This window comes from Rhinichthys klamathensis, unplaced genomic scaffold (assembly GCF_029890125.1).
Source record: "Rhinichthys klamathensis goyatoka isolate OS25496 unplaced genomic scaffold, OSU_Roscu_1.1 h1tg000461l_1, whole genome shotgun sequence".
Lineage (NCBI taxonomy): Eukaryota > Metazoa > Chordata > Actinopteri > Cypriniformes > Leuciscidae > Rhinichthys > Rhinichthys klamathensis.
In genome coordinates, this window is record NW_026606950.1 from 135762 (window position 1) to 160274 (window position 24513).

Below are 24513 nucleotides of genomic sequence, written 5' to 3' on the forward strand. Positions count from 1 at the left end.
AGACACTACTAGATTAAGGTCAAATCATTCAAAGAAGTGTTTGTGCTCTATTCCACTTCCACTGAGTACACACGCTGAACAAATTGTACTGTAAACACATTATACAAGAAAACAAGCTGCACTTGATCATCTGTCATGACTGAAGTTGTTTTCTGCTGTTGGTAAGCGTTCGGCCCATTGCGGTTCCCCTCAGAGGAAACGGCACACAGAGTGAGAGGTGTTGCTTCCACTTGTGAACATCCTCTGCTAGACTCATTTATACTTTGTGTGGGCATCACTTTATCATTGATCTCTCTCTCTCTCTCTCTCTCTCTGCAGGAGGAGGAGAAGGTACATTTTATACTTCTAGTCCAGTCATTTTATGAAAAAAGGTTGAACAAATTGCAACAGAAGCAAACTCAACTGATTTTGTCTCCTCAATATGTCCTGAGTAAGGAAAGCCCCGAAGAATCCCATTAGGGGAAAGTTTCGAAAAGACCCAAATATAGCCTATTCACTCTTTTCCTCACGTGAATAGGGTAAAAATCTAAACCTTTAGATATCATCATGAAAGTTGATTGAGTTGATTACTTACATCAAGACAAACAAAAAATGTATTCCAAGTTTTTTTTAATTGTTTGTTAACATGGACAAACGGTGCATAATCTAATTACGTATGTGCTAATTTGCATAAATACCACAACGGATCTAAACATTGGGTATAGCCGGGTGAAGATGTCTTGTTGAATCTTGTTGACCCCCATTTTGGCTTAAAATGACTTACTATTCTGCCCATGGTAACATTCATGTACCTTGGCCATCGTTGGCTACTATTAATTACACAATTGTTCAAAAGTTTTGAAAGGCTGCATTTATTTGATAAAAAATACGGTTAAAAGATATATATTTTTTAAATATTACAGTTTTCTATTTGAATATAGGCTAAAATGTTAAAAATGTTTTTTTTTCCTGTGATCAAAGCTGAATTTTCAGGATCATTACTCCAGTCTTCAGTGTCACATGATCCTTCAGAAATCACTCTAATATGATGATTTGCCGCTCAAGAAACATTTATGATTATTATCAATGTTGTAAAGTTGTACTGCTTCATATTTCTGTCAAAACGTGATACATTTTTTAGGATTCTTTGATGAATAGAAACAGAATTATAAAAAACACACAGTTTAAAGGTGCTCTATGTAACTTTTAGCGGCCTCTAGTGGTGATGTTTCAGATTGCAATCAAATTTTACAAGAGCGCTCGTGCTCGAACTCATAGACAATACCGTCTATTACGCAAATATCTCGGCGAATACTAGACGGATTCGGCGAGCACCGAGCTCGTTGGGACCATCTAGTCGAGCTGAAAAGAACCATATAAGTTCCATAGTTTTTGGTGGTGTTTTCGCGAAGATATTAGCAGAAAACCGTCGGGCGCGCTGCAAAATTGCGGACGCCGGTGACGTCACGATCTCAGAAGAAAATCGCTCGTATCTCTGGAACGCAAAGACCCAGAGAGCTCAAATTCGGGGGAGGAGGTCCCAGGGGAACCCTTGCCCGAACGCTAGAGTGGCGGGCCTCGGGGATGCCCCCTACCGGATCGCCGTTCGCTGGGACCCCCGATTTCGAACGGCTATAACTCGGGGAGCCGGGCGAGTTGGACCTCGGGGGTGGGCTCGTTCGAAAGGCCCCGTCCAGCACTACGAACGATTAGAGTCTTGGGAATATTGATCAAAGATTGACTGAGATATAAGCCGAAAAACGTGCGCCTTTAACCAGACGTAACTCCCTGAGAGAGGCTCGGGAGCGCACATGCACGTCACATCCGTTGGATTTCGCGGTAAATCCGACCCGGAGACTTCACATAGAAATAGGAATACTGGCCTTCAGAGGTAATAGCAAAACTCGACAAGTGGATCATTTTAATGTGTGATTACAACCCCTTCACCCACAGGCAATAAAAAAAGGATTCATTTTAGTAGAAAAGTTACATAGAGCACCTTTAAGGACTGTGTCATTGAGAATTAATTGCAAACTTGATCATCATGAATAGAGTTGAGAATCGAAAAATCAGGGGGAAAAAACTTGTTATAAAATTAAACATTTGATTCCGCTTATTGATTCCTGTGAGCTCATTTTAATTTGGTTTTAAACCATTTAAGCACAAGACGACGCGAAAGAGAACTCAATTCGGCACTTGTTTTCTGTGCTGGGCTGTTCTCTTTCGCACCTTCTAACACTTTAATGGACAAATACACAGAATTATGTCAAAATATCCTTGTAAACAGTCATTTACGTCTGAAGTGACCATAAACAGTTGAGAAAGAAAACACATGTGTAACAGTATATCGGATCCTGCATTCGGTCTTAAAGTGACGGCAGCCTAATGAACCTGCTGGTGTTTGTGTCAGCAGAAAGTCAAACACGATCTAAAACCGCCACATAAATTAAAAAGACGGTGAAAAGAGGAGAAAACACCATCTTGCGCCAACATAAATGAGAAAGCTTTTTAAACTACTCATGACCACCCATACAAGAATTTATCAAGTTTTATTGTATCTATTAGGGTTGTCAAAAGTACCGGTATCAGTACAATTGTTTTTTAAATATGACGATACCAGCATTTCTGTAGTACCGGTAGTCAAGTCACCTTCATTTATATAGCGCTTTTTACAACACAGATTGTTTCAAAGCAGCTTTACAGTGAAGCAGCATCAGGTAAGTACAGAGTACGGGATATATTCGGTCCCCGCTTACAGGCGGCGGCTTTCAGTCTACCAGATTACCATCATAAATAATAAACTCATTGAATTTAATTTAATATTTCTTTTTCAAATAGTTAAATTAAATAGCTAAATAGTTCCAACAGATTTTGCTGTGGTACCGAAATTGGTACCGAGAATCGTAAAACTGTAATGGTATTGGTACCGACTACTGGAACTTTGGTCCCGTGACAACCCTAGTATCTATTGTGGTAAATTTTGACTAACTTGTGTAGAATAGATAATCGGTTAATGAAATATATTTTTCAATAGAGATTTATATTACATTACAATTGTGGTAGCTATAGTTTCTAAATGTGCAGGTTGCTACATTTCATAACAAATGCTATAGATCAATAAAAAAATCATACTTTTTATTTTACATGGATTCGGTCAGATTTAGTAAGAATATGTTGTTAGTGTGTAATAAGTGGGCAGATAGTTCGCTCCAGTACAGTATTTTATGTAGCCTATATTGGCGAAAGATAGTGTCGATAAATAGCTTTACAGATCATATTTCGCTGCACACAAAGAAAATAGAGTAAGAACAAAAACTCGCTCGCAGCTCGTGTGCCAGTTGATGCCACTGGTTTCAATATGAAAAAGGGTGATTTGAGGGTTATTAAGCATTAACATCTGTGAGACAGAGAGACAGAGCCAGGGAACCTGAAAGTGCGTGCATGAAGGAAAGTGTAGGGAGAGAGAGAGAGAGAGGAATAGAGAGCGAGTAGGTGGCTGTGATCCAGCATAGAGTTTCACCCACGCTCAAACAGAGGCAGCACAGATTCGTGGACTCTGGCCAGAAGGCAAAAAAATAAATGAAGGGTGTTTTCTATGCAAAAACATGGTGAGTGCCTTGACAAAAGCAGGCAATAAATAAGAAAAATCGCATAGGAACTACTGCATGCCTGCTGAAAAACAGCACTTTTGACCTAGGCATTTTGAACACAGCATTACAGAGATCGGTCACAAAACTGTTTTAAAAAGCAAATATTTCACATTATGCATTTATGATCTTGCAGGTAACGCAGCACACTATGCAGTAATAGTGCATAATCTCTCCCCACGCCCTCATTAGCTCTCAGACAATAATCAATAGAGTTTCATAACGCACGGATGAATCCCCCACTGGGATCCGTGCCGGCAGAGGAAGTGAGGTTGCTTAATAGACATGAAAGTGGAAGGAGAGGAAATCACAGATCATGAGCCGCATGCAAGCTCTGTGAGAACTAGAAATACAGTCAGCGCAATCTTACTTGGGAAAAAGAGCAGTTAAAACATCTTCCTTACATTCTCGTGTTTCATGTGTTTCAGCAGCCGCAGTTCTCTGTATGTGCGCTTGGCGTGGATGATGGACTGGAAGGGCCGGGACAGCTTCTTGACTGCGACCCTCAGGCCTGTCTTTGCGTCCAACGCGGAGCTGTGGGGAAAAAGAACACCATGTTATGGATTCGATCAACATCGCAGGCCACAAGATTACAGGAGACTCCAGCTTTTTATGAAAGAGAGAACATATTACTCCGGTACTGCAATGCAATCCCTACATTGGCTACCGGTCAAATTTAGGATTGATTTTAAAATTCTCTTGTTTGTTTACAAGGCTTTGTCAGGCCTTGCCCCCAGTACATCAGTGATCTTATAATTCCTTACTCTCCTTTTAGAGTTCTAAGGTCCTCCGATCAACGACTTTTAAAGGTACCTCGTTGTAATTTAAAATCAAAAGGAGATCGTGCTTTTTCCGTGGTAGGTCCCAAACTTTGGAATAGTCTCCCATTCCATGTGAGGTCAGCTCCATCGATTACAACTTTTAAGTCTTATTTAAAAACTTATTTATTTTCTTTAGCTTTTGAATAAAGTATGTCTGCTTTGTTGTATGACTTTTATGTTATTATTCTGTAAAGCACTTTGGGGCAACGTCTGTTGTTTAAAAAATGTGCTATATAAATAAAGTTGCTTGCTTGCTTGCTTGCTCCTAGATTCACAAGCACTGATGTTGTAGGAAAGAAACAAGAACATTACTAAAAAGCTGGAATAACTGGTTTTAAAAGCATAAAATGCACCGTTACCATAACAAAAGTGGTACGTTTCATACAGCAAGAGTAAGAACATGAATTATCATATGCAAATTAGATTCTCATACGCCTCCCTCCTCCAAAAACATGCCTTTTTACAACCGTCTAGATTTAATAACACAGAATGTGCTTTGTTTGGAAAGCCTTAAATATCAGCATCCTTCTCCTCTCAGGAAAAACATGGTGGGAAGACTGATCCTCGCTCGCTATTAGCAATTTTCCAATTTTATATGATTTGCCTCGGGACTTCAGGGACATATTTAAGAAAAATGATGCTGGGAAAAGTGTATCTGAGATTGTGGGGATTGCAAATAGGGTTAAATCTGTAAAATTAACTATTAACGCATTTGTGTTGAAATGTGTTACATGCATGACATCAAATAAAACCGTATAAATGATCAGATGTAGTGAATAAATGTACCGTATTAGCAACCTCACAGGAAAACGGATTCACTGTCTGTCAACAACACTGGAATGACATCCGTGAATGTCGTTCATAAACGTTACCAGGCAAACAGTAGTGGGACATCCCACTAGCGACCTGGACCTTAAAGGGTTAGTTCACCCAAAAATGATGTCACATGGACTACTTTGATGAAGTCTTTATTTCCTTTCTGGACAAGGACAGTATACCGTACACACATTTACAATGGAGGGACAGAAAGCTCTCGGACTAAATCTAAAATATCTTAAACTGTGTTCTGAAGATGAACGGAGGTCTGACGGGCTTGGGACGACATGAGGGAGAGTCATTAATGACATCATTTTCATTTTTGGGTGAACTAACGCTTTAAGAGGCGATGATGTAGAAGTAGACGTTGATCTTTCGTCACACTATGGCGTAATAATGTGACAAAATCTGAAACGAGTCTTTTTCTGAGCTTGGTTTAAATAAAAGCTGGTTTTGGACTAGTGAGAAAGCTTTGAGCTCTGAAACTTACAAGATCATTTTATAGTGCAATGACGTGTTATATGTCAAAAGATGACCCCTTTAAGTGAATGTAAACAGTTGAGAGAGAGTGCATATGTATCAGTATATTAGATCAGTGTATTCAGTTTTACAGTTAATTTACACATACACTATTATACAGTGTTTTTTCAGCGTATTAAATTACTTATACAAAGTATGTAATGTTTCTTATTCAGTGATTGAAGTTGTCAGGTAGGTCTTTGTTCTATAGTATTGCTTGTAAATATTTTCTTCATTCTTTTTTTATTACTGATTGTTACCTTGTCTTCAGTTCAGAGTTGTTGTTTTTTACTTAATTTCAATTGTATCAAACATTTTTATTTAAAAAACTTATTTAAAGTAAAATTACCTATGAAATAAAACTACTCATATTGTGATAAGATTTTGATCATATCGCCCACCCCCTATGTTTAATGTTATTATAGATCATTTTTTATTTTTTTTAAATCTGAAAGGATAGTTAAATCTTCCCAACTAGAGTCCCCCAGTGAATCTCACCCTTGTCCATCCGGCTCACTAAGATTATTGGCATTTGTCATCAAAAAAACAATATTGGTTATACAACCACTATCTAAAAATCTGATTAATACAGGCCATATACCAACTGTAATTTTCAGATTTCTACAAATCATAATATAAGCATAATCTGGTAATGGTTATGCATATTTTGTTAAATATATATATACCGTAACCGTATATATACACATTTTGTTTTTTATTAATATAAGAATATTCATGTATATGTAATTCTTATTTACAATTTCAACCAATCATCTACATTACAAAACAATGCTCAATTCACAAAGCATGGCTAAGAAAACGGTCATCATACCAAACAGCCTCCGGCCCCTATCCCGTTTTCCACATTAGAGGAGCAGTGGCCGTGGCGGCTCAGGCTTCTGCGGTCAGGAGAGCCAACAGGCTTTCTGGGAAGTGTGTGTAGGCCAGTTTTGCAGATGGAGGAGCCTGAGTTTCTTGCACTATTACCATTCTCCTAAGAACACACCTCGCCAAAGCGTCTGCCCGCCCAGACAAATAATAACACACTGTCACACACAAACCCACAAGACACCATAATGGAAACAATAGCCATTTACATGCACTCTAAAATTACCAATTAAACCATTAATTCCTGTGTATTTTCAGCATCATTACTCCAGTCTTCAGTGTCACATGATCCTTCAGAAATCACTCTAATATAAAAATGTGGGTAAAACTTTTGTATGCATAAATACACACAAGGTTTATTATGGTTAACTTAAAACTACAACTATTAAAAACACTCCGGTTAATTGAAATAAAATATTAGTTGCAAAAATTAAAAAATGATGCCTTCCGGAAATAAACGGAAATATGTTTAAGTTGAAGCACTGTAATTATTAACTGGGGGGAAAAACTAAAACTGAAATAAAATAAACCTTATTAAAAAAAAAATTTTTTAGACTAATAAAATGACAAAAGCACATACAAATTATCATGACAACTAAAAAAATATATAAAAATGAAAGCTAATTCAAAATATTAGAAAAACTAATACACGCAGGATATATATATATATATTATGTTTGTTCACTAAGGCTGCAGTTATTTGATCAAAAATACATTAAAACATATTGTAAACTAGTATAACAATTTTTTTTTTTTTTTTTGCATGGACACACTGTACCATCAGATCACACCCTTGGAAAAATGTGTGGCCATGTGAAGGAACACATGCAAATCTTTGCGACGCAAAAGTATTGAAATGACTTGCTAGGATAAATCACGCTCAGACATGCTACAGTTTTGACAGACACACAATGCCAACAGTGAGTGTACAGCTTTATAGCCGAGTCTTGCACTGATGTTCCTCTTCTAGACTCTTACATAAGGAGCAGTGCGTGACTCACACTAGCTGGACGAGGGATCTAGGCACAGCTGAAGTCTCTCCACTGCAGACGCTAATGGGTGTGGTGGTGGTGTTTATGGGAGATATCTACTTACACACGCATTGTGAACAGACGGCTACAGACTGAACATTAGGTACAGTTAGCCAGTGATATCTGCTAGAAGACAGCACAACATGCATGCTGGGTCTAATCCAAAAGAAAGATCTAGTAGAGAAAGAGTCGAGCCAATGACTCAGTGCTTATTGTGAAACATGGGAAACCACCACAGAGCACAGGAAAAGTCCCATTTCTGGTTATCCTCTATTAACTCAAACCATGAACAGCCTATAAACAACATCCATAGATCATCATCAGCTTTCATAGATACATTTTTGTTCACAGTAGGGCTGCGCGATGTATCGTTTAGCATCGATATCGCGGTGTGCGCATCCATGATAGTCACATCGCAGGACGTGCGAAGTCAAGTATAGGGATCGTAGTAATAACAGTAAACAACTGAGAAAGAAAACGGATGCATATCATTCATTATATTGGATCCGTGCATTCGTCTTAACATTCACTCTCAGCAAACCCATGTTAATCAAACAACAAAAGAGAAAGAGAAAATGACTTTTGCAGCTTTAACAAAGATAATTCATTATATTTCATTTATACAGTGAAGAAGACTATGCAGTGTTATTTTACATTTGATTATTAATTCATTCATTAATTAAAAAAAATAAAGCACTGTTTATTTAATTTATATATCTTTGTTCTATTGTATTATTTATCTATTTATTACTTTCTATGCAGATTTACTCCATTACAAAATGATTCTAGAATGATTCATTCTTCCCAAAGCTATTCAAGTCATCTGGTGAAATTGGTTTTATATCGCAATATATATTGCCGAAAAATAAAATATCGCAATGTCATTTTTTCCCAATATCATGCAGCCCTAGTTCACAGACATAACCGACTGAGTTTGTTAACTTTTTTTTTTTTTTTTACACAACCTTGTGTGTATTTGACAGTTTAAGTGCAATAACATAAAGAGAAGACTTAGTGTAATACTCACAGGACGCGCCGTCTGACATTCAGCTTTCTGTGCGCATGCGGCTCAGAAAACCACATATCAGAAGTTCAGACCGAGCCTTTAAAACGCATGCTGATAATAAACGTTCATGATGAAGAACTGCAATGATAATCAAAACCAAACAGATGTTTTTAGCTTTTGGCAAAGTGTCCGAGGCTGGAAAGCGGGGTGGGAAACAGCAGCTCATTTGCATTTAAAGATACATGCACGAAAAAAGCATGTTCTTCCTTTTATCCTTCCACTCAAAAATCATTTACAACATGGTATAAGAAAAGATCTGTGGGGTATTTTGAGTTGAAACTTCAAAGACACATTCTGGGGACGCCTGGAAGTTATTACATCTTGTAAAAAAGGGGCATAATAGGTCCCCTTTAAAATTAACTTCTTGTTTATTGAACTGTTGTATAAAATCAATATCACATTAATCATGCTGATATTCGGAGAGAAAAACGGCAATCTTCGTGGGATATTAACTATATTAAATTAGATAAATATAAAAGACATACAGAGGTATTTTTGCCGCGTTATCTTGAATATTGGGGGGATTCTTAATAGGGGTGGGGAAAAAATTGATTCTTAGATGCATCGCGATGCGGACGTGGAAGATTCTGAATCGATTCACAAATGTCAAAAATTGATTTAAAAAAAATATTTTTTTAGATATATATTTATAATAACGTAATATTGACGGAACGCAAAAGACGGAACTCTGAAGCGCGGAAGTGCAGTGCCCGGCCGGACCGTCTGTGGCGTGCACATAACAGAGACGCGATGGCGCGCGAGATCCAAACACACTCGTTAAAAGCTGACGTGTGGAAATATTTTGGCTTCTGAAGTTGAAGGGGAAAGGAGCTGGACAGTCAAGAGTCACACTAGTTGTAAGCTTTGTAGACTAAAACTAAAATATTTCGGAAACACGACAAATATGAGAAGCCATATGACGCGTTTCCACCCAGAGGAGGAAAAACACTCGGCTGTACCGGTCGTTGTTATATTATTAATTTACTACAAGTATGCTGCTAGTTCAGGCACACATTTATTTTCCTGTTGGTTCTTTGCAATGTTAATAAAATATATTGTACGTTAATTCTTTATGGGTCATTACTTTGTACTTTTAAAGCAAAGTATTTATAGTTACACACACACAAAGATTCAGATAATCGATTTAGCATCGAATCGTGAGGTGCCTAGAGATTCCCACCCCTAATTATTAATACATCACGTAGTGCGTGCGCTCTCTAGGTGTGTTTTTGTAAAGTGTGGGACACACACTCAATATAATTACACATTGTTAAAACAACAATCACAATATTATCTTAGATGATATTTATCGCACACCCCTATAGTCACAATAAAGAAAAAAAGATTATAGCAATTTCGGTTTCATTATGACTTTAAAGCTGCTGTCCGTAACTTTTTTGGGTTAAAAATTATCCAAAATAATAATAATTAAAAAAAACATAACCAGCCAGTGTTAAAAAATATCTGCTTGCTTTTGCCTGATTCAAAACGGTTAGCTTGTAATAATGATTTTAATTCCAGTGGTACTGGTGGATTTCCGCGGGAAAGTCGAGCATGTCTTTGCGTCATTACGTCACATCTGTACACATAAAGAAGGCGTCCCGGCTAGTCGGCTATATTGCGTGAGGATGTTGGAAGTTGGACATTTTTAGCCTTTTCTCACAGCATTAAATAATTAAACTTATGGCGGATCCAGAAAGGTTCAAACGACAATCACCAGTGACAACTGGACATTCACCACTTGCAAAACCCCAAATAATTCGGACTTCGGAGTGGGTAACGTTAGAGAAAAAAGACACTGCAACTGGCCCACGTGAAAACAAGGATAAACATCGGTTCAAAACGGACGCAGAGACGGCTTTTTTTCTTTTAGGACAGGTAACTTAAGACATTTCAATAGTTCAATCGTGTAACAGTAGCACACTTGTTAATTCACACAGTTACGGAGTTTCCTGTCTTTATTCGTTTAGCTATTATGGTAAATATTTTGTGCTAGCTATGAGAGGGAGCAATTCACCTCTACTCCAAGCAAACCAAACCGGCCTCCTCCGAAATTATATATAGTTTTAAATATGCATCGGATTACAGATACGTGTTTTTTTTTTCTTTTCTTTTTTCTCAAAGAAAACCAGTAAAGAAACATTAATTTATTGGTATGACAATTAGAAATTAGACTGCACAGAAATAGAAACTGAACTACAGGGTAATCATAATACACATTAAATGTAGTCACAATGCTGATGTTGATAATTTGAGAACAAAGTATAATTTGAAAGGTTTGACGCGATCGTTATATTTAATCAGCACGATTTACTGCAAGGCTTTCCCCCCTTAGTTGATGTGGATGTTACTTACTTGTTCAGATAGCATTTTCCGATGAAAATTCGTATGTTGTCATGGTCATACTGTAGGCCTACTTCCAAAAGTAGAATGTGTGATTCTGAATGCCAGTTTCCACATCGGCGCGGTGACTGACAGACTCGCAGTCTCAAAACATTGTGTTCATCTGCGCTGTTTCATGCCGATGTGCAACTCACGCAAAATTAATAATTCCGCGAATAACTGCAATTACAGATTTCAAACAGAGATGGCGACAAAGAGGAAAAATGCCGGACTGCAGCTTTAAATGATCTTAGTTTCACATTTTGATTCAAAAATCCATCGACAAAAAACCCTTATACTTATTTTATTTTAAGTTTATACCCTGAAACTTTACAGTGTATATGTGCCCATATCAATGTTAATTTTGAATACCACCACCAAATATATCTTTGACTGATCCATTTCAATAAATTTTCTATTTTTAAAAAAAGAAAGAAAAATAAACATTTAAAAAGCATTTTCAATGGGAGTCTGACTCTGTAAACTCGATTTTTGTTATTTTCATGAATGAAGAAAAACTATTTTACATATTGAACCTGGAATGTGCCTTTAACACAGTATCGGGAGACAGTTGTGTCTTCAGTTCGACCTTGTCTAGGTCATGAAGAAATAGTGCCAGGGCAAGAAAAACAGGACGGAAGTAGACCAAAGGAGTTTCCAATGAAGAGCGCCGTGACTCAACCGCTGCGTTCCTGTCCTAGATCACACTCAGCTCTGACTGAAGAAACACACTGACAACAACGTGCTTCTGCGCAGCTGGCGTACGTCACGTTCTCCACAGATGCGCTCGGATGATAAACAACACTGTTCTTCACTCAAACTTTTTAAATACATGGATTTTCCCTTTGATTCAGCCACTCCAAGAGAAACTCCCAATCTTCTCCAGTCAGAATCCAGATCTTCCTGATTCTTCCAAACAACAAGACTTGTGAACTCAACAATGTGGGACAGCCGGGAATTTCATGAAATCGCAGATTAGTAATTCCACTGGTGCTCCAATAAAACACACCTCTAACAAAAAACAAAAAAAGTCCACTGAACAATACTGCATTGGTAACCTGTATATCCCGTTCTCGAATTTGATTGGGCGGGAGGCATGATATTTAGTACAGTGAGTAACAGTTGGGATCCGAAAACCCCCCCAAAAAAATTCATATGGTCTATATGTTAATAGACTTTTATCAATAACTTATCCACCGTTTTTTTGATGTAAAAGGCAATTTGTAAATTGAATGTGCGAGGCTTCCAGTTATTTTTAGCTGTACAAAACAGAGTTTCCCAAAAGCATTGCAGGTCTAAGTTAACCGTAGAGACCATTGGTGGGAATTGTTCTATGATCAACTTTGACTTACAATGCTTTCGGGAAATAATGCTTCTTAATGGTATTTCTTACCACATTATTTTTAACGTTTTGTCGTAATTATAAACACACTTGTTTGTAGTGCAAATGATTTTATTGTTAACTGCATTTTGTTATTCCTCTAGTTATTTACCTATAGCGGCTAATGAATCGGAAATTCACAGAACATTCTGTCAATCCATGGTATATGCTTCTGTTGAAGATATCAGAAGGATATTAAGGTATACCTTTTTGTTAACACTTTACAATAAGGTTCATTTTTTAACATTAGTTAACTACATTAGTTAAAGGAGAACTCCGGTCAATTTTAACATTGAGCTCATTTTTTTGTACATTTGGAGTGCTGTCAGTACAGACAAAAACGACAAAAATCGGGAAATTGTCGAGTTCGCGTGCGCGATCATTGGTAACTAATATAACCAATGATCGCGAGCGCGAACTCGACAATCGACTACTGTGGACTTCGAACGAAAACAGGAAGTAAATACGGGTATGTGAGCTGGCTGAATTAACATCATTTTTATTAATATCTTTCACATCTACTGCAGTCAGATTGACCGTGGTCACTCTTAAAGGAACACTCTGACTTTTTGAAACTTTAGCTTATTCACCTTATCCCCCAGAGTTAGATAAGTCCATACATACCTTTTTCATCTCCGTGCGTGCTGTAACTCTATCTGACGCACCCACCGCTAGCCTAGCTTAGCACAAAGACTGGATGTAAATGGTTGCAGCTAGCATACTAATCCAAATAAGTGACAAAATAGCGCAAACATTTTCCTATTTACATGTTGTGATTCGTATAGTCACAGAGTGTACAAAAAACGAAGTAACATGAGACACAGACATATTTTAACCGTATAAATACTGGGAACTATATTCTCTGAAGGCGAAGCACTGCTACTTGGGCGGAGTGATAACCGCAGCACCTGAGACGCGCTCTCTGCTCCTCACCACGGCTCGTCTCAGGTGCTGCGGTTATCACTCCGCCCAAGTAGCAGTGCTTCGCCTTCAGAAAATATATAGTCGCCTTCAGAGAATATAGTTCCCAGTATTTATACGGTTAAAATATGTCTGTGTCTCATGTGACTTTGTTTTTTGTACAGTCTGTGACTATACAAATCACAACATGTAAATAGAAACATGTTTGCGTTATTTTGTCACTTATTTGGATTAGTATGCTAGCTGCAACCATTTACATCCAGTCTTTGTGCTAAGCTAGGCTAGCGGTGGGTGCGTCAAACAGACTTATAGCACGCACGGAGATGAAAAAGGTATGTATGGACTTATCTAACTCTGGGGGATAAGGTGAATAGGCTAAAGTCCCAAAAAGTCGGAGTGTTCCTTTAAGAGCACCACTCGCATGGCTGTGCACTTGTAATGGCACATTCAGGTTGTTAAGAGGCTAAAATCAGGTTTAGAACTTGCCCCATTGAAGTCAACACGGTGCAAACTTTAAAAAGAGGATAACACGGTGTAGGAAACACCGACTTTTGTCGTTTTTGTCTGTACTGACAGCACTCCAAATGTACAAAAAAATGAGCTCAATGTTAAAATTGACCGGAGTTCTCCTTTAACATGAACTAAGAATGAACGATACTTCTACAGCATTTATTAATCTTAGTGAATTTCAACATTTACTAATACATTATTAAAATCAAAGGTTGTATTTGTTAACATTAGTTAATGCACTGTGAACTAACATGAACAAACAATGAACAGCTGTATTTTTATTAACTAACATTGACAAAGACGAACTAATAATACAGTAAAGAATATATTACTCAATGTTAGTTCATGTTAGTTAATACAATAACTAATGAACCTTATTGTAAAGTGTTACCCAATTTTTTAATTAACCGTGTTTAACAACAGTCCCGCACTAAAAAAAAATGTTCTTGTTCGAGAAGCAGTTTCACTCGTACACAGGTGAAACTCGAAAAATTAGAATATGGTGCAAAACTTCATTTATTTCAGTAATTCAACTTAAAAGGTGAAACTAATATATTATATCGACTCATAACATGCAAAGTGAGATATTTCAAGCCTTTATTTGTTGCAATTTTGATGATTATGGCTTACAGCTATGAAAACCTTTTCACAATATCCTAATTTTGAATTTGGGGTTTTCATAAGCGGTGAATCATAATCATCAAAATTATAACAAATAAAGGCTTGAAATATCTCACTTTGCATGTAATGAGTCGATATAATATATTAGTTTCACCTTTTAAGTTGAATAACTGAAATAAATGAATAATATTCTAATTTTTCGAGTTTCACCTGTACGTCACACAATAGAGAAGAAACGACTATTCAGTTTCATGCTGACTTTAAGATGTTCTCGTGACGGGGTTATAAGTAGTGTCTTTCTATTCGGCCCGACACACAGAGAGCTTCCTGTGTGCCCAAAAACACGTGGCAGGAGCAGGAATGACTGGCGTTGAACAGACCTGAACTGCTTGATTTACCAGACTGAAATGTCCTGGGAACACACACAATGGAGCGCTATTTATATCCCGGACAGAGGACACCACTAGGACAGGATCCGCCCACATTATTAGGGACTGTCCAGGAAAAAAGATCTGTCCTCCAGACCTGTGGCTCGAGCAATACTGGCTTTTCCTTCCTGAAACCCCCCAAGCCACATGGCCAACGGTTTTCTCTTATTCATTAGCCCAACACACACGCTGCTGACACAAGCACAATCAATGCATTGCATGCAGAGGTTTCATACCATTTTGAGTCATTTGATGTCTAATGTAAAATCTGGGTCCTGGAGGGAAAACCACTAATCTAGACGCTCATGTAAATGATGTAATATTTAGCACAGGTTTCTAACAGGAGACCTCACAAGCATGCCTGACCCAGATCAGTGGTGAGGACTGAGACGACCACCTAATCCTGGAATTATGAGTCACTCGGAGCCGAGAGTGACATCATGCCGTCCTCATGGTCCGACTCCTTCACTGAAACATTACAATTTTTGGCTACACCTAAATTTCTCTCACGAAGAGTGTACATATATTAGGGATGCTCCGATATGAAAATCTTGGCCGATACACGATAATTATTTATATTTGAATTAAAGCCGATATATTGGCCAATAAATCTAAATCCAGATTTTTATTTTTGAGATTACAAAAACAAAAGTCTCACCATTAAAAGCCATGTCCCAAAGCACACAATTATAATCATTGTAATTTTATGTACACTATATGACTTGCGCTGCACATTTAGATTAAAATATGTTATTAATTCACATTACTTATTTAAAAATTATATTTTCAATTAAAGATTATTTTTATTAGAGTTAATTACAATTACATTTAATTAGTTATAAATACATTTTAATTATTTTTATTGATTTTGTACAATGATAAATAACTATGATTTACATTATTAATTGTGCATTAATTTATATTATTTATTAAGAAAAGTAATTATATTTTACTATATATTACTTTTGTGTTGCCTTTTTATATAACATATCCGACAACTAATAAAACCAGTGTTGGGTGTAATTAATTAATTAATTAATTACGAAGTAATCGAATTACTTTTTCTTAATGATGGTAAAATGCATGTAGCTGCTTTAATGTACATCGTGCAAAGAATACGTATCTCACACATGCATGCATTATATGTTCAATATATATAAATACACTGAACATTCGCCATTTGACACCCGACAGTGACTTCTGCAAAGCAAAGCAAAGCAAAAAAAAAAAAAAAAAAAATCCAATGCAATCGTATTAAGAGTGCAAGCCCGTTCAGGTTCTCGGTTTGCAAAGAGTGTTTTCTGGCTCAACTTGCAGTGCTGCAACATGACTCTCCACAAACAGACCTAGAAAACACACTGTGGATCAAACGCGAGAGGCCCGAGCGGCCAGAACTGGTTATGCAAGAGCTTTACGCACGATATTATTCTCCAGTAGAGATATTTACCATACGGATCCATAAGCTCCAGAACCCACGGGCGATAAACTCTGGTACCGCTCCGGCACCTCCCATATGGTCTTATTGAGCTCCTGTCGATAGAAACTCGGTCTCTCCTTCTGGGACATTCCTGTAGAGGAGTGGAAACTTCTGCTGCTCTCCTGATCTCAGTCCCTTGATACACACACACACACACACACACACAAACTAACTAAACAAAAGCGCGAGCTCCGCGTTCACAGAGCTGTCCTCGTGCATCAGAGGACATCAGTCAACATGCACTGGCGCTGAAGATCGTGCACGAACTCCTTGAGGATCGCTGGGTGGCAGAGCGTGAGATTTCTGGTGCGGACTTCTTGGATTTCTTTCCCTTTTTTTCTGTTACAGGTTCTCCTCTGACGAACACGCTTGACGTCACGACATAAGGGAAACTCTCGGGACTTCTCCGCAAACCTCGCGAGAACGAGAACCTAAGCGACAGCAACTGTTTATATTAGATGAACAATAAAATAATATGAAAAGTTAAAAAATATATAAATCTATATAAAAGTGGAAAGGCTTACCTTATACATCAATCGATCTATTAGGCTTGGAGCCAGTTTATGGAACTTCCCTAGCAATAATATTAATAGGCTACATATAAAATATATGTTTTTTTAATCTTTTTCTTTCCTAGTGGACATTGAAATATATTATGTTTTCAGATACCAGTTTAAAACAGCAGTTAACGATTAAATGCGTTGTTTTGATACTTGTCAAGATTAAAAATTCCAACCGTGTCGTCATTAAAACTAAATATTTATTGGTAATACAAACATTTTGTAAGACAATGTTTCCAATAGTAGGCTAGTCTAATAATAATAGTAAATAATAATATAGTAATAGTAAAGTTGAAGTGCTACTAAAACGGGAGTAGGCCTACGGAGATCATCACAAACGAATCGGTGAGAAAAGTAACAATTACAACATGACGTTGTTTTTGGACCCACATAAAGCCTTTACCGAGGTAAACTTTTACAGTCACTGAAATCAAAGTGATCAGTGAGATAAATATATATTTGTTATTTCAATTATCTTTACGGCACAAAGAGTCTGCGTAAAACATTTGGTGAATACCATTCCCGTCCACACCATAGATTTATTATTAATGTAGGCTAATAGGCCTACTTCATATCCCATTTAAAATACGAAACAACAATTACAACAAATATCACCATTCTCCAACTTTATTTTAATCACTAGGTAAGTGATTGGAGAAACGACCATTTCTTAATATGAAAAAATGCTTCAAAACACTGAACGCTGCGGACATCTGCTGGTCAAAACCGTGTAAGTGCAAACGAAAGCCTCGACACAAGCAGCTGCAAATACAATATTTATTTCAGGATAAGAATGTGTTAATCTTTAAAATCTTTAAATACACAGCTAATAATATAATATTTATGTTTTAATTGTATATATGGCCTATATCTTATGGCATCTATGAAGATTTTTGCAAAGTCAGTTCTTTGGCTATCATTACAGAAATTTGAATTGACCTAATGTAACCCATCAGATTATAGCCTATATAAGGAGTTTGACTTCTGGACCTCTAGAGTTGACATGTCATTAAGAACAAGAAGTAGAGTTATATATCGGGCTACTTTAATTAGCAATCATTCAAACTAAATCATCACAATATCAGACATATCTTTGAGAGTAACTATGGAGGATGAAACCGGCAAAAACAATACATAAATAAATATATATATAAATAAATCCACAAAATTCGACATAGATAAATATATAAATAAACATGCAAATAAAGACATAAATAAATACACATATTCCTGGATAAATAACTAATTAAATGTGAGAGAAGATGAATAATTAAATAAATAAAACTGTTGGGGAAATAAAATAAAAATGCTAAACTGACAGTTATCTTTTTTTCCTTCAAACCGTTTATTAATTTTTGAATGTAGCTCCATATTTATTTTTCCTTGGCGCAACATGCAAATGAGAAGGTTGCACATATCTTTTCAAAATGTATACTTTTGCTCTTAATTTCATGTTATCCTCTCCATAGTGTACTTTACAAACTAAATCTATAACCAATCATTTAAAACAGGGGATTCTTGCTATCTCAAAAAAAAAAATTATTGTATTAAAAGCTGTAATTATCAGCATTGTAAATAAGTATAAGTCATCTTTATTAGGTTGCATATACCCAAAACTATATTTTGTATCTTTATTACATCTAGTTTCTTAAAAATAATCTTAATTAGGCTACTTCTGTTCAATATTTATTTTATTTTTAATCCCCGCTTTTCTTAGCATATTTTACGGAACAACCCTATGGACCTGGGGGCTGTTCCATAAACCAAGATTAGAGTATAAGCCAGGCTTATTTCGGTTAGTCAGGCTTATTTTTGGTAGATTCGGTTTCATAAATCAAACTTAAAAAAGTTCAAACTCAGTTACCCTGGCAACTTATGCTGGGAAACTAGCCTGGTCCAGGGCAGGCTAACTGTCAGGCTAAGCCTCAGTTGTTACACAGATCCTCAACACTGACCGACAAGAACACAATGATATTACCACTGACAGTCTCTAATACCATTATTGGACTTTATAAATACACAGTATACAGAAAATCAACTTAAATAAGGCTACAATATAGACAATATAGACACATATATAAGGCGTTTTAAAGTTTAGGACATGTCATTTTTGTAATAAAGACATTTTAATTAAGGAGTGCCTCGGTTATCAGAGAATTCTTTCTCTACGCTGTCTAGATATAAAATGTATATATATATATAAAATGTACTTTATTATGTCTTTCAATTCAAACACATTTAACAAAATTATACAAATGGACAGTTCCTTTAAAGACATCATATTTTCCCCCAATAAATATTCCTTATTTTTCCTTCTACTTTTTTTTTCTTTTGTGATAATACCAACACACATATATATATATATATATATATATATATATATATATATATATATATATATATATATAAATAAAACAATAAATAAATATTAATAAAAATATAACATTCACATATATCAAACTCTTATAATGAATGACACATAATTCCCAATAGTTATTCAAGTAATATTATTTAAATATCAAATATTCAATATTAAATAAGTAAAGAAATAACAAATAACTAGAAATAAAAGGGAAGGTTACATAAAAATGTAGTTAATGTAGGCCAATATATAGGCTATTCCTTTATTTTATGGAATATTCTTTGATTTTAGAGTTGCACATATCTTTTCAAAATGTATACATTTGTTCTTAATTTAATGTTATCCTCTCCATAATGTACTTTAGAAACTAAATCTAAACCACTAAACTTAAAACTGGGGATTCTTGCTTTCTCAAAAAAATTATTGCATAAAAAGCTGTAATTCTCAGCATTCTCAATAAGTAGGCTATATATATCATCTTTATAAAGTAGCATAGGTCCTATACCCAAAACTATATTTTGTATCTTTATATATTTAGTTTCTTTAAAAAAATCTTCCCTGAATTAGGCTACTTCTGTTCAATTTCTTTTTTTTTATTAGAAGTATAAAATATATGAGTGTAATGAGCTAGAAGTTCACTGCAACTTATCCAACATCCTAAAGAGAAATTATTATAATTAGAAGATATTTCTAGTGTTATAAAGTATCGCATATTAATTTTCCAAGCAAAATGTATATTTTAGTCAGAATTATTGCGCTCCTATTTGGCGCGCATGCGCGCAGCAGCGCTCGTTCAATATGAAGATTAGCAGCAAAATGGATACATTTGCACTACTTTCTAACATTTACAGATGGAGAATATAACTGTAAAATGTCATTTTTGCACTGAGAAAAAAAAAAACATGTCACAAACGCATAAAACAGCACAAAATATACGCTGTTTGGTGGTGGATCGATTTGATCCACGATCGACCTCTAGGGCTGCTTCAGAAACGCGTGCACACGCAATTATCTAGACTAGATAAACCTGGATCAAATTAGTGAGATTGCGTGAACTTCAATTACCTTTTATGGAACCACTTTAGCCCCAACTTATTTGTTAGGCTCATTCAAGTCCGGTTTTGGAGTTTAATCCCCGCTTTTCTAAGCTTCATTTATGGAACAGCCCCCAGGTTAGTTTCCCAGCATAAGTTGCCCGAGTAACTGAGTTTGAACTATATTAAGGTTGCTTTATGAAACAGAATCAACCAACAATAAGTCTGACTTACCAAAATAAGCCTGGCTTGTATTCTAATCTTGTTTTATGGAACAGCCCTCAGTTGTGGTAAACAGAAGCTCAAGCATGTTCCCGTGTGAGAACCAATGAGGTTCATTACGTGTTATGAATGTTTATATGTAAATATAAGCCTAAATTCAATCTGGTCATCATATAAAGCAATTGATTTTCTTCAGAAATGTTGGCTCGCTCAATTCATATGGAGTAGTTTTACAATCTCTCTATGAACTTTTTAAAGCGTCAATGTAGTAGTTGCGTAGCTGTCAATGGAGGGACAAAAAACTCAGATTTCATCAAAAAGATCTTCATTTGTGTTCGAACGGCATGCGGGTGAGAAATTAATGAAAATTTTTATTTTTGGGTGAACTATCCCTTTAAGATGATCAAACTATTGGTATTGGCAGATATCATTCTGAATAATCGGCGATCACCATGTCATAGGCTTTATATGAACAAGAAACACCTCTTCACACATATTAGTATTGTGTTGCATAGGGTTTTATATCAATTATTTATTATGTTCCACATGTTTACAAATATGAACACCCAACAACTATAATTTTGTATAGAGCAGTTTTAGAGGATGACTATGTACATTTACAGGCCGAAAAAGACTTGTTCAATTGTTGACTTTTGTACATGAAGAAATGATGATAGGATTGGATTTAGGACACACAACTGAATGCATAAATACAAAAGAACAACTTGGCATTTACACTTTTGTGCTGCGTAATAGACAAAATTGCAACAACACGAGAAAACAGGGTTTATATACTTAGGCTATATTACAGAAACTTTCAGAATCTTAACATAAAGTTCGATTTTCTATGATAAATGATATGGTCACTAAACAGGAAGGATAAGACTGAAACCCTCATGAATGTTAAAGATTTCAATTGTAGTGCTTTTTATTTTGCCATGGCATGTCCGTTTTAGAAAAAGTCTGTTCTATGTCTATGTTTATTGTGGTTTATCTTTATAGAAGTCCATTTAGCTGTGTATTTATCAAACAGACACATCCTCAGAATGCAATCACATGGTGTGGGTCGTTCCAAAGCGTTTACTTCCTCGCAGAGCTCGACGTCTCGCAAGATGGGACTTTTCTACGAGCTCCTACGTGTCCCATCATGTGACCGCTGTAGATTCATGCAAGAGTTGTTAGTGTTGCCGTTTGCTGACGTGAATGGCTCCGTCTCGAGACTAAGGTAATTACCTTACGACATGGCGTGAACGCAGCATTGCTTTTAGATATATAATAAAATTAAAGTCCCTAGACACATATGTAATATCAAAAAATAATGTTATGTTTTTTTTTGTGCCAGTACATTGCAATTACTATTAAACTAAATGACTTTTATGCTTCCTGTTCAATTTGCCCACTTTAACGTGAAACACTGAAAACTGTTTTAGGTCATTTTATCATGCTGCAAACAATAGGTCTTTATAAACATTTGGGATAACTTAAGTAAAGCCAGTTATGACAATAAAAACCTAAAATAGTTTTTAAAAAACTTATATTCAAAAATTGTACAAGATAACATTGTTTTGTTTCTACCTTCTTTACTGTAACCCCGTAAGCCCAAGCACAACATGTGCATGTTTGAGAGAACAGCACAAAAAGATGTGAAGTTTGAATCCCTAAGTAGGTGCTTCATTTCCATTTCCTAATAACCGCTTCCCCCAAAATCCAATCTTTAAGTTAAACATTTACAAAAATGGAAAGCAGGTCCTGAACCAGTGTTAAGCTGCAGGTGGAGTCGGGTCTCTGTGCGTCGAGTGGGCGACATCTGCCAGCACTTTCCATAGTCCAGTGTCCAAGAGTCAGATTTATCCAGGTCATTTCAGAAAAATCAGGTAAAAACCCATGAACAAACAGGACGCCGCCACAGCAACGTGAAGCCGTGAGCCGATCACTGCAGCTACAGAGAAAACAGGAAGAAATATCACTGAGTATCACTGCAGGAGAACTGTCTTCAGCCGCAGGTCCTACACTAGCCGGGTTAAAACCAGAGCATTCTCAGTTGTAACTGAGTTATGGTCTGGCGAAGCGTCATAGACAAATCATTTCCAGAGGGGCGTCACCAACGGACGTCGCGGATAGACCTAAACCCAATCAGAGCGATGAAGGAGATGACGTATGCAGAGCGGCGGAGAAACATCTCCGAGTGTTGTTCTTTGCTCGGTTTTTAACTAAAAGGAAACGTTCAAATGGCTTAAAACAGACGCGATAGCTGATTGGAACGAGTGATGTTCGACGGCGGCATCCATCTCTGTAATGTAGGCTACAAAATCTGCTTCAAAATCCCAGCGCTGTCGTCATCGTGTAAAGCCCGCCCCAACGCTTCTGATTGGTGCCTCGATTTCGGCGGATTGGAAATGGGCTTGAATGAGCTCTTTGCCAGACTAACTTTCAGAGCAAATCTAAATTTGACGGAAGGTTTTCCCAGGCTAGTCCTACACATCACTTACCTTTGTAAAATACTCCCCAGACACCTTTCTTCTCAGACAAGAGCCAGCTGTTGAGACGAGGGACCTTCTTCAGGTACGCACACGTGCAAATGAAGAGAAGTCCGAATACAAGAATGCCGTCGAAAGAGTACACTGTGAAAACAAAGAACACAGCTAACCCTCTCTCACAAATATTTGTTTTTAATGGACTTTTACATTAGCTAGACCTTGTTACGAGAAGCAAATATAAAACATTATTTGAGAAACTAACAGAATAGGCTCCTGGGTCATTACATACATATTTTTTACATTAAAGAAAAAAAAATTAAAAGTAAACTATTAGTGATTAATAAATTAAATGTTGATTATTTTTATTTTTTATATTTATAATAGGCTGCATTAACTGCTATTCCACTATCATAAAAAATCTAATCTACTAACAAATGTTCAAACACATTCCCATTTTTCAAAGTAAGAAAATAAAAAATTCTTAAGGCAGTTATCCAAAATGTAAACGAGAATACTCAGCATTGCGTTTAATGCAGCATTTTGTATTTATACTTGCAAAGTGAGTTTCAACCGAACAAATTATTAGTATGAGGGCTGATATTTTAACAGCAGAATGTGTACGTGAACATTTGACAGCTATTGAGATGTAAATGTAATGACATGATGTTCACACAGAGAACATTACGCCTGTATCACTACAGCTGTTAAAGTTGAGCTCAGCTTGCTAGCTACCGACAGTCTATTACCACGACACTTAGTTCCGTTCAGCGATCATATTTAAATGCATTCTGATTTAGACGGCATTAAGATATCTTGCTCGTGACTTCATAAAAGCTTGCAGTAACGTTAAATGTTAAACCAGCAGCGGCCCTATAAGAGCCACGTCCCCACACACACACACACACACACACACACAGCTCAGCTGACTGACAACATTCATCGCTCTCTCACGTATAAAAGAGCACCAGGCAGTTCACCTCATAACACAAGTTTATTAACATACCGTTTGTCATTTTTGCAGCTTTTAAATCCCGTGTTGAGATGAAGCGCAAGTTGCCAAAGCTTTTTTATTTACTGTCTTCATCAGTTCCGCATCGACAGCACAGGCTTCCCGAACGTTTCCGGTACGACGGAATTATGGGAAATCGCCATACAGATTAAAAGCTTCTATCTCTCTCTCTCTTTTTTTTTGGTCATTACACTGGTGTAATAATAATATAATATATATAATGTTAAAACAAAATATATTTTATATGTATTATTATATTTTATGTATAATGTTATACATAACATTAAAAAACATTACATTAAAAAAAGAAAAAAAATATACATACACACACACACACACACATATATATTAACATAATAATA

At 36.4% G+C, this 24513-nt stretch overlaps 2 protein-coding genes across 3 annotated transcripts in view; both read right to left on the reverse strand.

Moving 5' to 3' along the window:
* The window catches only part of mapk14b (mitogen-activated protein kinase 14b), a 44319-nt gene extending 27518 nt beyond the window's left edge, over positions 1-16801 (reverse strand). The window contains exons 1-2 of one of the 2 annotated variants that reach the window (XM_056236694.1): positions 16458-16801; positions 4031-4160 (exon numbers count right to left, since the gene is read on the reverse strand). In XM_056236694.1, the coding sequence (XP_056092669.1) occupies positions 4031-4160; positions 16458-16576 (249 nt within the window). In that variant the 5' untranslated portion in view covers positions 16577-16801. The remainder of the gene's footprint in view (positions 1-4030; positions 4161-16457) is intronic. The other variant, XM_056236693.1, reaches the window with a different exon arrangement.
* A 5560-nt stretch (positions 16802-22361) lies between these two features.
* tmem167b (transmembrane protein 167B) lies at positions 22362-24283 on the reverse strand. The gene is made up of 3 exons (XM_056236692.1): positions 24146-24283; positions 23155-23286; positions 22362-22604 (listed from the first exon to the last, which is right to left on the reverse strand). The coding sequence occupies exons 1-3, from the start codon at positions 24153-24155 to the stop codon at positions 22522-22524; spliced, it is 225 nt and encodes a 74-aa protein (XP_056092667.1). The 5' UTR covers positions 24156-24283; the 3' UTR covers positions 22362-22521.
* Positions 24284-24513: the final 230 nt, after the last annotated feature.

What these genes read in the sequence shown, in the direction of transcription:
- tmem167b (XM_056236692.1), bottom strand. An exon ending in CTGGGGAGTATTTTACAAAG is followed by an intron (nt 22,605 to 23,154) that starts GTAAGTGATGTG and finishes TTTTCTCTGTAG; the next exon opens with CTGCAGTGATCGGCTCACGG.